Consider the following 12727-nt stretch of genomic DNA (forward strand, 5'->3'; position numbering starts at 1 on the left):
AGACTGTCATTCGATACTTATTTACCGTACTAACTTCTAAATGTAACTTGAGTACCTCCAGAGATAGACGTAGTAATACATGAGGAAATGTCCGTGACAACATGGACTTAGTGTCAACTGAACATGATTTAGAGAAGAGATAGGACATTAATTGAAGATGAAAGCAGAGGTGCTCCCATGGGAGACATATATAGATGAAACCTAACGGAACCGTACACGAAAACATAGTGATGTTCTACAATATCTTTTCCCAACACACTGTGGAACATAGCGAACATCACTGACACAGACAGACAGACTGACAGACAGACATACAGACATAAAGACAGATAGACAGACAGATAGACAGGCATATAGTCAGACAGACAGACAAACAGACAGGCAAACAGACAGACAGACATATAGTCAGACAGACAGACAAACAGACAGGCAAACAGACAGACAGACAGATAGGTAGATAGACAGACAGACAGATAGACAGACATATAGTCAGACAGACAGGCAAACAGACAGACATATAGTCAGATAGACAGACAGACAGGCAAACAGACAGACAGGCAAACAGACAAACAGACAGATAGATATATAGACAGACAGATAGATATACAGGCAAACAGACAGACAGGCAAACATACAGACAGATAGACAGACATATAGTCAGACAGACAGGCAAACAGACAGACATATAGTCAGACAGACAAACAGGCAGACAGGCAAACAGACAGATAGATAGACAGGCAGACAGACAGACAAACACACAAACAGACAGACAAACATATAGACAAACAGACACATATACAGACAGACAAACAGACAGGCAAACTGACTATCAGACAAACTGTCTGACTCGCAACTAGTATCCTTACGCGGGCGATTACAAAGTATGAGGCGAGAGTATTATGATAATCCTCAATTTATCTCTAGCAAAAAAGATAAATGAAAAGAATGGTATCCTCCGTAGCATAATGCTATCTCAGCATGTCACGGAACCGTGTTTCGATTTACCACCGGAAAGACAATCATTTTTTCATATTTTGAATACGTGTTGTCGTCACTTAATATTATTGCTTTTATTTTTAAAATTCCTACTTGAAATGTTTACCCACATTTACACCTTCAACGCTTCATTTCAACCACACTCTTATCAGAAAGATATTGCAGGTTCCTAAAGTGTCTTGTTCTTCACTAACGTCAATAAGTTTTTTTTCTGTCTGGCCCAAAAGGTAAACCAGTTAAACTTAACAGGTAATTAGTATATCACTTCTTAATCTAAGTGAACATCATCAGCCTCTTCTCTAATATGCAATGTAGGTTAGGCTGTAAACATCCGCTATACACAAGTATGTTAGGCTAAGGTTAATTGTTGACATTATGGATACGATGACAATATGTCCTGTTATATTAAACATCCATGGAGATATTTACGGCCAACAAAAAGTAAAGTGTAAAGTTTCTGTTCCAACAGTTAAAGTGGTGAGGGAATTAGCCGGCAACTGTATCCATCTGCTTTTAAAGTGGCAATATAAACTCACCTGTTTTAAAAGACGTTTCCTTTCTTCCATAAACCGACTCTCCCCAGATTTGTAACTTTCCACTAATTCAGTAGCCGCTTCTAAACGTGACTCGAGGTCTTTATTCAACTTGAGAGATGACCCTTCATTTTCTTTGATTTTCTGTCTTAACTCGTTAACTTCCTTCAAATATTTGGCCCTTTCGGCCTTCGATGAGTCTTCTTTCATCGCTAATTTCTTTGACAATGAGGTCACATCTGCCTGCAACTTAGACTTTTCGCTTGTCCAAGCGGCTTTTGTATTAGTTTTCTGAGTAGTTTCCTTCTCTCTTTCTTTCGTGTGACTCTTCTTTAACGACTGTATTTCTTTCTCAAGTTTCCCATTTTTAGATTTCAAGTTTTCGATTTCTTCGAGCCTCGATTTCAGCTCCTGGTCCTTAGTTTGGATTGCAGATTTCCATTCCTCGTTATTAATATCGACTGCTTTCTCTAATCTCTCCTGAAAGTCTTTGTCCTGTTGCTCTAATACCAATTCCGCCCTCTTTAATTTGTTGATAGAATCTTCGCCAGCGGCCTCAGCCTCTTCGAAAAGTTTACTCAAATTTTCGACATTAATATTCAACTCGATTTCTTTAGCTTCCAGAATTTCTTTCTCGGCGCTTAAACGATCGACTTCCGATTGTAGGTCTTGCAGCGCCCTCTTTAATTCAGACTGTTCCCTATCTGACATTCGCCGCAATTCACTTAAGGAGCTGTCCATTGTCACGCGATCTTGCTTATTCTTTGTCTCTTCTCTCAATCTTTGCTTCTCAACGAGACTCAATTGTTCCTGAAGACGGACCCTTTCTCGAACTAAAAGATCGTTTGAGACTTTAAGTTCTTCGTTCATGTCGGTGATCTAATAAAGAAACCGAAGGAACAACAACTAATGATGAAAAATAAAAACAACAACAACAAGCTCGTTGACTTTCAATAAAACTATTCCACTTCTCTGAAAAAAAATTATTCAAAAGATATATAAAGGTTTATTTTTGTCTTTTCGTTTTAAAAGGCACAGTTAGCCAGTATTTAACCTCAACAGTTAATTAACTGTATATTAGTTAAATATGTCGCCGAGAGTCTCGATTCCGGTATATAAATATTCTACTTTGCATGACTTTACTAGGATCTGTGTCGATATGTGTGATAACCAGTTTAAAGACATTTTAGAGACATTGCCTAACTGACTGAATGAATGAATGCATGCATTAATGAATGAATGATTGAATGAATGACTAAACTAAATGAATGCATAAATGGTGAATGTATAAATTAATAAATTCACACCTAGAAGAAACAGTCATCTTTTTACTACGGATAGATACCGGTAATAAAGTAAGTACTAGTATACTATTTTTTATCGGCTTCCATATCAGAACTGTTCTACAAACTGAATGACATGCAAAGCAGTATAGGAAATATCGCATCGATATGCTACCCATGCATTGGATTCAATGTGTGCTTAATTCAACTGATTGCCAAAAAAAACAACGTCATGCAAATAAATAAGAATGCAATAACAGAAATAAAATAGACATTAACATTGTCAGCGTGTGAAAGAAATATGCAAATGAATTGAAAAATGAGTATTTGATTACGTCACTGTGTCGTGAGTCGTAACAACTAGTAAAGTGGTTATCTGTGGGTGAGACCATGCTCACATGTTGTATTTTGTGAGAACCATATGAAACACATAGTGGTGAGTATTCGCGCCTGTCACGCGGAAGACCGGGGTTCGATACCCCGACGGGGAGGTTTTTTGATACAAGCCTAAATAGATACATTCACAACGATTTGGTTTTTGATTTTTGATTTTCAAATATCTTAAATAATGTACAAGAAATTAATTATTTTATTTTAACATATGCAGAGTTCGTCGGTAGTATAGTGGTATCTCCGCCTGTCACGCGGAAGACCGGGGTTCGATTCCCCGCCGGGGAGGACTTTTGATACAAGCGCGAATAGATACATTCACAACGAATTGCTTTTTGATTTTCAATTTTTCAATTCTAAAAATATGTACAATAAATTAGTTATTGTTTTAAGCAAATGCAGAATACCTCGGTAGTATAGTGGTGAGTATCTCCGCCTGTCACGCGGAAGACCGGGGTTCGATTCCCCGCCGGGGAGGACTTTTGATATAAGCGCGAATAGATGCATTCACAACGAATTGCTTTTTGATTTTCAAATTTTAAATATCTGAAATTGTGTACAATAAATTACTTATTGTTTTAACCAAATGCAGAGTTCCTCGGTAGTATAGTGGTGAGTATCTCCGCCTGTCACGCGGAAGACCGGGGTTCGATTCCCCGCCGGGGAGGACTTTTGATACAAGCACTAATAACGAATTGCTTTTTGATTTAAATTTTTAAATATCTAAAATTATGCACAATAAATTAGTTATTGTTTTAACCAAATGCAGAGTTCCTCGGTAGTATAGTGGTGAGTATCTCCGCCTGTCACGCGGAAGACCGGGGTTCGATTCCCCGCCGGGGAGGGCTTTTGAGACAAGCACGAATAACGAATTGCTTTTTGATTTAAATTTTTAAATATCTAAAATTATGTACAATAAATTACTTATTGTTTTAACCAAATGCAGAGTTCCTCGGTAGTATAGTGGTGAGTATCTCCGCCTGTCACGCGGAAGACCGGGGTTCGATTCCCCGCCGGGGAGGACTTTTGATACACGCGCGAACAGATACAATCACAACGAATTGCTTTTTGATTTTCAATTTTTAAATATCTAAAATTATGTTCAATAATTTCGTTATTGTTTTAACCAAATGCAGAGTTCCTCGGTAGTATAGTGGTGAGTATCTCCGCCTGTCACGCGAAAGACCGGGGTTCCATTCCCCGCCGGGGAGGGCTTTTGAGACAAGCACGAATAACGAATTGCTTTTTGATTTAAATTTTTAAATATCTAAAATTATGTACAATAAATTACTTATTGTTTTAACCAAATGCAGAGTTCCTCGGTAGTATAGTGGTGAGTATCTCCGCCTGTCACGCGGAAGACCGGGGTTCGATTCCCCGCCGGGGAGGACTTTTGATACACGCGCGAATAGATACAATCACAACGAATTGCTTTTTGATTTTCAATTTTTAAATATCTAAAATTATGTACAATAATTTCGTTATTGTTTTAACCAAATGCAGAGTTCCTCGGTAGTATAGTGGTGAGTATCTCCGCCTGTCACGCGGAAGACCGGGGTTCGATTCCCCGCCGGGGAGGACTTTTGATACAAGCACGAATAACGAATTGCTTTTTGATTTAAACTTTTAAATATCTAAAATTATGTACAATAAATAACTTATTGTTTTAACCAAATGCAGAGTTCCTCGGTAGTATAGTGGTGAGTATCTCCGCCTGTCACGCGGAAGACCGGGGTTCGATTCCCCGCCGGGGAGGACTTTTGATACAAGCGCGAATAGATACATTCACAACGAATTTCTTTTTGATTTTCAATTTTTAAATATCTAAAATTATGTACAATAAAATAGTTATTGTTTTAACTAAATGCAGAGTTCCTCGGAAGTATAGTGGTGAGTATCTCCGCCTGTCACGGGGAACACCGGGGTTCGATTCCCCGCCGGGGAGGACTTTTGATACAAGCACTAATAACGAATTGCTTTTTTATTTAAATTTTTAAATATCTAAAATTATGTACAATAAATTAGTTATTGTTTTAACCAAATGCAGAGTTCCTCGGTAGTATAGTGGTGAGTATCTCCGCCTGTCACGCGGAAGACCGGGGTTCGATTCCCCGCCGGGGAGGACTTTTGATACAAGCGCGAATAGATACATTCACAACGAATTGCTTTTTGATTTTCAATTTTTAAATATCTAAAATTATGTACAATAATTTCGTTATTGTTTTAACCAAATGCAGAGTTCCTCGGTAGTATAGTGGTGAGTATCTCCGCCTGTCACGCGGAAGACCGGGGTTCGATTCCCCGCCGGGGAGGACTTTTGATACAAGCACGAATAACGAATTGCTTTTTGATTTAAACTTTTAAATATCTAAAATTATGTACAATAAATTGGTTATTGTTTTAACCAAATGCAGAGTTCCTCGGTAGTATAGTGGTGAGTATCTCCGCCTGTCACGCGGAAGACCGGGGTTCGATTCCCCGCCGGGGAGGACTTTTGATACAAGCGCGAATAGATACATTCACAACGAATTTCTTTTTGATTTTCAATTTTTAAATATCTAAAATTATGTACAATAAAATAGTTATTGTTTTAACTAAATGCAGAGTTCCTCGGAAGTATAGTGGTGAGTATCTCCGCCTGTCACGGGGAACACCGGGGTTCGATTCCCCGCCGGGGAGGACTTTTGATACAAGCACTAATAACGAATTGCTTTTTTATTTAAATTTTTAAATATCTAAAATTATGTACAATAAATTAGTTATTGTTTTAACCAAATGCAGAGTTCCTCGGTAGTATAGTGGTGAGTATCTCCGCCTGTCACGCGGAAGACCGGGGTTCGATTCCCCGCCGGGGAGGACTTTTGATACAAGCGCGAATAGATATCATTCACAACGAATTGCTTTTTGATTTTCAATTTTTAAATATCTAAAATTATGTACAATGAAATAGTTATTGTTTTAACCAAATGCAGAGTTCCTCGGTAGTATAGTGGTGAGTATCTCCGCCTGTCACGCGGAAGACCGGGGTTCGATTCCCCGCCGGGGAGGACTTTTGATACAAGCGCGAAAAGATACATTCACAACGAATTGCTTTTTGATTTTCAATTTTTAATATCTGAAATTATGTACAATAAATTACTCATTGTTTTAACCAAATGCAGAGTTCCTCGGTAGTATAGTGGTGAGTATCTCCGCCTGTCACGGGGAACACCGGGGTTCGATTCCCCGCCGGGGAGGACTTTTGATACAAGCACTAATAACGAATTGCTTTTTTATTTAAATTTTTAAATATCTAAAATTATGTACAATAAATTAGTTATTGTTTTAACCAAATGCAGAGTTCCTCGGTAGTATAGTGGTGAGTATCTCCGCCTGTCACGCGGAAGACCGGGGTTCGATTCCCCGCCGGGGAGGACTTTTGATACAAGCGCGAATAGATATCATTCACAACGAATTGCTTTTTGATTTTCAATTTTTAAATATCTAAAATTATGTACAATGAAATAGTTATTGTTTTAACCAAATGCAGAGTTCCTCGGTAGTATAGTGGTGAGTATCTCCGCCTGTCACGCGGAAGACCGGGGTTCGATTCCCCGCCGGGGAGGACTTTTGATACAAGCGCGAAAAGATACATTCACAACGAATTGCTTTTTGATTTTCAATTTTTAATATCTGAAATTATGTACAATAAATTACTCATTGTTTTAACCAAATGCAGAGTTCCTCGGTAGTATAGTGGTGAGTATCTCCGCCTGTCACGCGGAAGACCGGGGTTCGATTCCCCGCCGGGGAGGACTTTTGATACAAGCTCGAATAAATACATTCACAACGAATTGCTTTTTGATTTTCAATTTTTAAATATCTAAAATTATGAATAATAAATTATTTATTGTTTTATCCAAATACAGAGTTCCTCGGTAGTATAGTGGTGAGTATCTCCGCCTGTCACGCGGAAGACCGGGGTTCGATTGCCCGCCGGGGAGGACTTTTGATACAAGCTCGAATAAATACATACACAACGAATTGCTTTTTGATTTTCAATTTTTAAATATCTAAAATTATGAATAATAAATTATTTATTGTTATATCCAAATACAGAGTTCCTCGGTAGTATAGTGGTGAGTATCTCCGCCTGTCACGCGGAAGACCGGGGTTCGATTCCCCGCCGGGGAGGACTTTTGATACAAGCGCGAATAGATACAATCACCACCAATTCCTTTTTGATTTTCAATTTTTAAATATCTAAAATTATGTACAATAAATAACTTATTGTTTTAACCAAATGCAGATTTCCTCGGTAGTATAGTGGTGAGTATCTCCGCCTGTCACACGGAAGACCGGGGTTCGATTCCCCGCCGGGGAGGACCTTTGATACAAGCTCGAATAGATACATTCACAACGAATTGCTTTTTGATTTTCAATTTTTAAATATCTAAAATTATGTACAATAAAATAGTTATTGTTTTAACTAAATGCAGAGTTCCTCGGAAGTATAGTGGTGAGTATCTCCGCCTGTCACGCGGAAGACCGGGGTTCGATTCACTGCCGGGGAAGACTTTTGATACAAGCGCGAAGAGATACATTCACAACGAATTCCTTTTTGATTTTCAATTTTTAAATATCTGAAATTATGTACAATAAATTACTTATTGTTTTAACCAAATGCAGAGTTCCTTGGTAGTATAGTGGTGAGTATCTCCGCCTGTCACGCGGAAGACCGGGGTTCGATTCCCCGCCGGGGAGGACTTTTGATACAAGCTCGAATTGATATCATTCACAACGAATTGCTTTTTGATTTTCAAGTTTTAAATATCTAAAATTATGAACAATAAATTATTTAATGTTTTATCCAAATACAGTGTTCCTCGGTAGTATAGTGGTGAGTATCTCCGCCTGTCACGCGGAAGACCGGGGTTCGATTCCCCGCCGGGGAGGACTTTTGATACAAGCGCGAATAGATACAATCACCATCAATTCCTTTTTGATTTTCAATTTTTAAATATCTAAAATTATGTACAATAAATTAGTTATTGTTTTAATCAAATGCAGAGTTCCTCGGTAGTATAGTGGTGAGTATCTCCGCCTGTCACGCGGAAGACCGGGGTTCGATTCCCCGCCGGGGAGGACTTTTGATACAAGCTCGAATAAATACATTCACAACGAATTGCTTTTTGATTTTCAATTTTTAAATATCTAAAATTATGAATAATAAATTATTTATTGTTTTATCCAAATACAGAGTTCCTCGGTAGTATAGTGGTGAGTATCTCCGCCTGTCACGCGGAAGACCGGGCTTCGATTCCCCGCCGGGGAGGACTTTTGATACAAGCTCGAATAAATATATTCACAACGAATTGCTTTTTGATTTTCAATTTTTAAATATCTAAAATGATGAACAATAAATTACTTATTGTTTTATCCAAATACAGAGTTCCTCGGAAGTATAGTGGTGAGTATCTCCGCCTGTCACGCGGAAGACCGGGGTTCGATTCCCCGCCGGGGAGGACTTTTGATACAAGCACGAATAACGAAATGCTTTTTGATTTAAATTTTTAAATATCTAAAATTATGTACAATAAATTACTTATTGTTTTAACCAAATGCAGAGTTCCTCGGTAGTATAGTGGTGAGTATCTCCGCCTGTCACGCGGAAGACCGGGGTTCGATTCCCCGCCGGGGAGGACTTTTAATACAAGCACGAATAACGAATTTCTTTTTGATTTTCAATTTTTAAATATCTAAAATTATGTACAATAAATTAGTTATTGTTTTAACCAAATGCAGAGTTCCTCGGTAGTATAGTGGTGAGTATCTCCGCCTGTCACGCGGAAGACCGGGGTTCGATTCCCCGCCGGGGAGGACTTTTGATACAAGCACTAATAACGAATTGCTTTTTGATTTAAATTTTTAAATATCTAAAATTATGTACAATAAATTACTTATTGTTTTAACCAAATGCAGAGTTCCTCGGTAGTATAGTGGTGAGTATCTCCGCCTGTCACGCGGAAGACCGGGGTTCGATTCCCCGCCGGGGAGGACTTTTAATACAAGCACGAATAACGAATTGCTTTTTGATTTTCAATTTTTAAATATCTAAAATTATGTACAATAATTTCGTTATTGTTTTAACCAAATGCAGAGTTCCTCGGTAGTATAGTGGTGAGTATCTCCGCCTGTCACGCGGAAGACAGGGGTTCGATTCCCCGCCGGGGAGGACTTTTGATACAAGCGCGAATAGATGCATTCACAACGAATTGCTTTTTGATTTTCAAGTTTTAAATATCTAAAATTATGTACAATGAAATAGTTATTGTTTTAACTAAATGCAGAGTTCCTCGGTAGTATAGTGGTGAGTATCTTCGCCTGTCACGCGGAAGACCGGGGTTCGATTCCCCGACGGGGAGGACTTTTGATACAAGCGCGAATAGATGCATTCACAACGAATTGCTTTTTGATTTAAATTTTTGAAATATCTGAAATTATGTACAATAAATTACTCATTGTTTTAACCAAATGCAGAGTTCCTCGGTAGTATAGTGGTGAGTATCTCCGCCTGTCACGCGGAAGACCGGGGTTCGATTCCCCGCCGGGGAGGACTTTTGTTACAAGCGCGAATAGATACAATCACCACGAATTCCTTTTTGATTTTCAATTTTTAAATATCTAAAATTATGTACAATAAATTAGTTATTGTTTTAACCAAATGCAGAGTTCCTCGGTAGTATAGTGGTGAGTATCTCCGCCTGTCACGCGGAAGACCGGGGTTCGATTCCCCGCCGGGGAGATCTTTTGATACAAGCCAGAATAGACACATTCACAACGAATTGCTTTTTGATTTTCAATTTTTAAATATCTAAAATTATGAATAATAAATTATTTATTGTTTTATCCAAATACAGAGTTCCTCGGTAGTATAGTGGTGAGTATCTCCGCCTGTCACGCGGAAGACCGGGGTTCGATTCCCCGCCGGGGAGGACTTTTGATACAAGCTCGAATAAATACATTCACAACGAATTGCTATTGATTTTCAATTTTTAAATATCTAAAATTATGAATAATAAATTATTTATTGTTTTATCCAAATACAGAGTTCCTCGGTAGTATAGTGGTGAGTATCTCCGCCTGTCACGCGGAAGACCGGGGTTCGATTCCCCGCCGGGGAGGACTTTTGATACAAGCGCGAATAGATACAATCACCACCAATTCCTTTTTGATTTTCAATTTTTAAATATCTAAAATTATGTACAATAAATTAGTTATTGTTTTAATCAAATGCAGAGTTCCTCGGTAGTATAGTGGTGAGTATCTACGCCTGTCACGCGGAAGACCGGGGTTCGATTCCCCGCCGAGGAGGACCTTTGATACAAGCTCGAATAAATACATTCACAACGAATTGCTTTTTGATTTTCAATTTTTAAATATCTAAAATTATGAATAATAAATTATTTATTGTTTTATCCAAATACAGAGTTCCTCGGTAGTATAGTGGTGAGTATCTCCGCCTGTCACGCGGAAGACCGGGGTTCGATTCCCCGCCGAGGAGGACCTTTGATACAAGCTCGAATAAATACATTCACAACGAATTGCTTTTTGATTTTCAATTTTTAAATATCTAAAATTATGAATAATAAATTATTTATTGTTTTATCCAAATACAGAGTTCCTCGGTAGTATAGTGGTGAGTATCTCCGCTTGTCACGCGGAAGACCGGGGTTCGATTCCCCGCCGGGGAGGACTTTTGATACAAGCTCGAATAAATACATTCACAACGAATTGCTTTTTGATTTTTGATTTTTAAATATCTAAAATTATGTACAATGAAATAGTTATTGTTTTAACTAAATGCAGATTTCCTCGGTAGTATAGTGGTGAATATCACCACCTGTCACGCGGAAAACCGGGGTTCGATTCCCCGCCGGGGAGGACTTTTGATACAAGCGCGAATAGATGCATTCACAACGAATTGCTTTTTGATTTAAATTTTTGAAATATCTGAAATTATGTACAATAAATTACTCATTGTTTTAACCAAATGCAGAGTTCCTAGGTAGTATAGTGGTGAGTATCTCCGCCTGTCACGCGGAAGACCGGGGTTCGATTCCCCGCCGGGGAGGACTTTTGTTACAAGCGCGAATAGATACAATCACCACGAGTTCCTTTTTGATTTTCAATTTTTAAATATCTAAAATTATGTACAATAAATTAGTTATTGTTTTAACCAAATGCAGAGTTCCACGGTAGTATAGTGGTGAGTATCTCCGCCTGTCACGCGGAAGACCGGGGTTCGATTCCCCGCCGGGGAGATCTTTTGATACAAGCCAGAATAGACACATTCACAACGAATTGCTTTTTGATTTTCAATTTTTAAATATCTAAAATTATGAATAATAAATTATTTATTGTTTTATCCAAATACAGAGTTCCTCGGTAGTATAGTGGTGAGTATCTCCGCCTGTCACGCGGAAGACCGGGGTTCGATTCCCCGCCGGGGAGGACTTTTAATACAAGCACGAATAACGAATTTCTTTTTGATTTTCAATTTTTAAATATCTAAAATTATGTACAATGAAATAGTTATTGTTTTAACTAAATGCAGAGTTCCTCGTAAGTATAGTGGTGAGTATCTCCGCCTGTCACGGGGAACACCGGGGTTCGATTCCCCGCCGGGGAGGACTTTTGATACAAGCACTAATAACGAATTGCTTTTTTATTTAAATTTTTAAATATCTAAAATTATGTACAATAAATTAGTTATTGTTTTAACCAAATGCAGAGTTCCTCGGTAGTATAGTGGTGAGTATCTCCGCCTGTCACGCGGAAGACCGGGGTTCGATTCCCCGCCGGGGAGGACTTTTGATACAAGCGCGAATAGATGCATTCACAACGAATTGCTTTTTGATTTAAATTTTTGAAATATCTGAAATTATGTACAATAAATTACTCATTGTTTTAACCAAATGCAGAGTTCCTCGGTAGTATAGTGGTGAGTATCTCCGCCTGTCACGCGGAAGACCGGGGTTCGATTCCCCGCCGGGGAGGACTTTTGTTACAAGCGCGAATAGATACAATCACCACGAATTCCTTTTTGATTTTCAATTTTTAAATATCTAAAATTATGTACAATAAATTAGTTATTGTTTTAACCAAATGCAGAGTTCCTCGGTAGTATAGTGGTGAGTATCTCCGCCTGTCACGCGGAAGACCGGGGTTCGATTCCCCGCCGGGGAGATCTTTTGATACAAGCCAGAATAGACACATTCACAACGAATTGCTTTTTGATTTTCAATTTTTAAATATCTAAAATTATGTACAATGAAATAGTTATTGTTTTAACTAACTGCAGAGTTCCTCGGTAGTATAGTGGTGAGTATCTCCGCCTGTCACGCGGAAGACCGGGGTTCGATTCCCCGCCGGGGAGGACTTTTGATACAAGCGCGAATAGATGCATTCACAACGAATTGCTTTTTGATTTAAATTTTTGAAATATCTGAAATTATGTACAATAAATTACTCATTGTTTTAACC

At 38.5% G+C, this 12727-nt stretch overlaps 1 protein-coding gene and 38 non-coding genes across 48 annotated transcripts in view; 38 read left to right on the forward strand and 1 right to left on the reverse strand.

Annotated features, from left to right (window-relative positions):
• LOC139984048 (uncharacterized) overlaps window positions 1–12727 on the reverse strand; it is a 99770-nt gene that overhangs the window by 19008 nt on the left and 68035 nt on the right. For all 10 annotated transcript variants that reach the window (XR_011798915.1, XM_071997705.1, XM_071997707.1 and 7 more), the window contains one exon: window positions 1533–2408. Coding sequence is in view for 9 of the 10 variants with exons in the window: in XM_071997705.1 (XP_071853806.1) it covers window positions 1533–2408 (876 nt within the window). In the remaining variant the exon portion in view is untranslated. The remainder of the gene's footprint in view (window positions 1–1532; window positions 2409–12727) is intronic.
• Window positions 3608–3679, forward strand: Trnad-guc (transfer RNA aspartic acid (anticodon GUC)). The gene has a single exon. It is a non-coding gene; the product is annotated as a tRNA-Asp (tRNA).
• On the forward strand, window positions 3798–3869 carry Trnad-guc (transfer RNA aspartic acid (anticodon GUC)). Its single transcript has one exon. It is a non-coding gene; the product is annotated as a tRNA-Asp (tRNA).
• Window positions 3975–4046, forward strand: Trnad-guc (transfer RNA aspartic acid (anticodon GUC)). Its single transcript has one exon. It is a non-coding gene; the product is annotated as a tRNA-Asp (tRNA).
• Trnad-guc (transfer RNA aspartic acid (anticodon GUC)) lies at window positions 4152–4223 on the forward strand. Its single transcript has one exon. It is a non-coding gene; the product is annotated as a tRNA-Asp (tRNA).
• On the forward strand, window positions 4519–4590 carry Trnad-guc (transfer RNA aspartic acid (anticodon GUC)). The gene has a single exon. It is a non-coding gene; the product is annotated as a tRNA-Asp (tRNA).
• Window positions 4709–4780, forward strand: Trnad-guc (transfer RNA aspartic acid (anticodon GUC)). The gene has a single exon. It is a non-coding gene; the product is annotated as a tRNA-Asp (tRNA).
• Window positions 4886–4957, forward strand: Trnad-guc (transfer RNA aspartic acid (anticodon GUC)). The gene has a single exon. It is a non-coding gene; the product is annotated as a tRNA-Asp (tRNA).
• Trnad-guc (transfer RNA aspartic acid (anticodon GUC)) lies at window positions 5253–5324 on the forward strand. Its single transcript has one exon. It is a non-coding gene; the product is annotated as a tRNA-Asp (tRNA).
• Window positions 5443–5514, forward strand: Trnad-guc (transfer RNA aspartic acid (anticodon GUC)). The gene has a single exon. It is a non-coding gene; the product is annotated as a tRNA-Asp (tRNA).
• On the forward strand, window positions 5620–5691 carry Trnad-guc (transfer RNA aspartic acid (anticodon GUC)). Its single transcript has one exon. It is a non-coding gene; the product is annotated as a tRNA-Asp (tRNA).
• Window positions 5987–6058, forward strand: Trnad-guc (transfer RNA aspartic acid (anticodon GUC)). Its single transcript has one exon. It is a non-coding gene; the product is annotated as a tRNA-Asp (tRNA).
• Trnad-guc (transfer RNA aspartic acid (anticodon GUC)) lies at window positions 6178–6249 on the forward strand. Its single transcript has one exon. It is a non-coding gene; the product is annotated as a tRNA-Asp (tRNA).
• Trnad-guc (transfer RNA aspartic acid (anticodon GUC)) lies at window positions 6544–6615 on the forward strand. The gene has a single exon. It is a non-coding gene; the product is annotated as a tRNA-Asp (tRNA).
• Window positions 6735–6806, forward strand: Trnad-guc (transfer RNA aspartic acid (anticodon GUC)). The gene has a single exon. It is a non-coding gene; the product is annotated as a tRNA-Asp (tRNA).
• On the forward strand, window positions 6924–6995 carry Trnad-guc (transfer RNA aspartic acid (anticodon GUC)). Its single transcript has one exon. It is a non-coding gene; the product is annotated as a tRNA-Asp (tRNA).
• Trnad-guc (transfer RNA aspartic acid (anticodon GUC)) lies at window positions 7114–7185 on the forward strand. Its single transcript has one exon. It is a non-coding gene; the product is annotated as a tRNA-Asp (tRNA).
• Trnad-guc (transfer RNA aspartic acid (anticodon GUC)) lies at window positions 7304–7375 on the forward strand. Its single transcript has one exon. It is a non-coding gene; the product is annotated as a tRNA-Asp (tRNA).
• Trnad-guc (transfer RNA aspartic acid (anticodon GUC)) lies at window positions 7494–7565 on the forward strand. Its single transcript has one exon. It is a non-coding gene; the product is annotated as a tRNA-Asp (tRNA).
• Window positions 7874–7945, forward strand: Trnad-guc (transfer RNA aspartic acid (anticodon GUC)). Its single transcript has one exon. It is a non-coding gene; the product is annotated as a tRNA-Asp (tRNA).
• Window positions 8065–8136, forward strand: Trnad-guc (transfer RNA aspartic acid (anticodon GUC)). Its single transcript has one exon. It is a non-coding gene; the product is annotated as a tRNA-Asp (tRNA).
• On the forward strand, window positions 8255–8326 carry Trnad-guc (transfer RNA aspartic acid (anticodon GUC)). Its single transcript has one exon. It is a non-coding gene; the product is annotated as a tRNA-Asp (tRNA).
• On the forward strand, window positions 8812–8883 carry Trnad-guc (transfer RNA aspartic acid (anticodon GUC)). The gene has a single exon. It is a non-coding gene; the product is annotated as a tRNA-Asp (tRNA).
• Trnad-guc (transfer RNA aspartic acid (anticodon GUC)) lies at window positions 8990–9061 on the forward strand. Its single transcript has one exon. It is a non-coding gene; the product is annotated as a tRNA-Asp (tRNA).
• Window positions 9167–9238, forward strand: Trnad-guc (transfer RNA aspartic acid (anticodon GUC)). The gene has a single exon. It is a non-coding gene; the product is annotated as a tRNA-Asp (tRNA).
• Trnad-guc (transfer RNA aspartic acid (anticodon GUC)) lies at window positions 9345–9416 on the forward strand. Its single transcript has one exon. It is a non-coding gene; the product is annotated as a tRNA-Asp (tRNA).
• Trnad-guc (transfer RNA aspartic acid (anticodon GUC)) lies at window positions 9725–9796 on the forward strand. Its single transcript has one exon. It is a non-coding gene; the product is annotated as a tRNA-Asp (tRNA).
• On the forward strand, window positions 9915–9986 carry Trnad-guc (transfer RNA aspartic acid (anticodon GUC)). The gene has a single exon. It is a non-coding gene; the product is annotated as a tRNA-Asp (tRNA).
• Window positions 10105–10176, forward strand: Trnad-guc (transfer RNA aspartic acid (anticodon GUC)). Its single transcript has one exon. It is a non-coding gene; the product is annotated as a tRNA-Asp (tRNA).
• Trnad-guc (transfer RNA aspartic acid (anticodon GUC)) lies at window positions 10294–10365 on the forward strand. Its single transcript has one exon. It is a non-coding gene; the product is annotated as a tRNA-Asp (tRNA).
• On the forward strand, window positions 10674–10745 carry Trnad-guc (transfer RNA aspartic acid (anticodon GUC)). Its single transcript has one exon. It is a non-coding gene; the product is annotated as a tRNA-Asp (tRNA).
• Window positions 10864–10935, forward strand: Trnad-guc (transfer RNA aspartic acid (anticodon GUC)). The gene has a single exon. It is a non-coding gene; the product is annotated as a tRNA-Asp (tRNA).
• Window positions 11244–11315, forward strand: Trnad-guc (transfer RNA aspartic acid (anticodon GUC)). The gene has a single exon. It is a non-coding gene; the product is annotated as a tRNA-Asp (tRNA).
• Window positions 11434–11505, forward strand: Trnad-guc (transfer RNA aspartic acid (anticodon GUC)). The gene has a single exon. It is a non-coding gene; the product is annotated as a tRNA-Asp (tRNA).
• On the forward strand, window positions 11624–11695 carry Trnad-guc (transfer RNA aspartic acid (anticodon GUC)). Its single transcript has one exon. It is a non-coding gene; the product is annotated as a tRNA-Asp (tRNA).
• Trnad-guc (transfer RNA aspartic acid (anticodon GUC)) lies at window positions 11979–12050 on the forward strand. Its single transcript has one exon. It is a non-coding gene; the product is annotated as a tRNA-Asp (tRNA).
• On the forward strand, window positions 12169–12240 carry Trnad-guc (transfer RNA aspartic acid (anticodon GUC)). The gene has a single exon. It is a non-coding gene; the product is annotated as a tRNA-Asp (tRNA).
• On the forward strand, window positions 12359–12430 carry Trnad-guc (transfer RNA aspartic acid (anticodon GUC)). The gene has a single exon. It is a non-coding gene; the product is annotated as a tRNA-Asp (tRNA).
• On the forward strand, window positions 12549–12620 carry Trnad-guc (transfer RNA aspartic acid (anticodon GUC)). Its single transcript has one exon. It is a non-coding gene; the product is annotated as a tRNA-Asp (tRNA).

Source organism: Apostichopus japonicus, chromosome 17 (genome assembly GCF_037975245.1).
Source record: "Apostichopus japonicus isolate 1M-3 chromosome 17, ASM3797524v1, whole genome shotgun sequence".
Taxonomy (NCBI): domain Eukaryota; kingdom Metazoa; phylum Echinodermata; class Holothuroidea; order Aspidochirotida; family Stichopodidae; genus Apostichopus; species Apostichopus japonicus.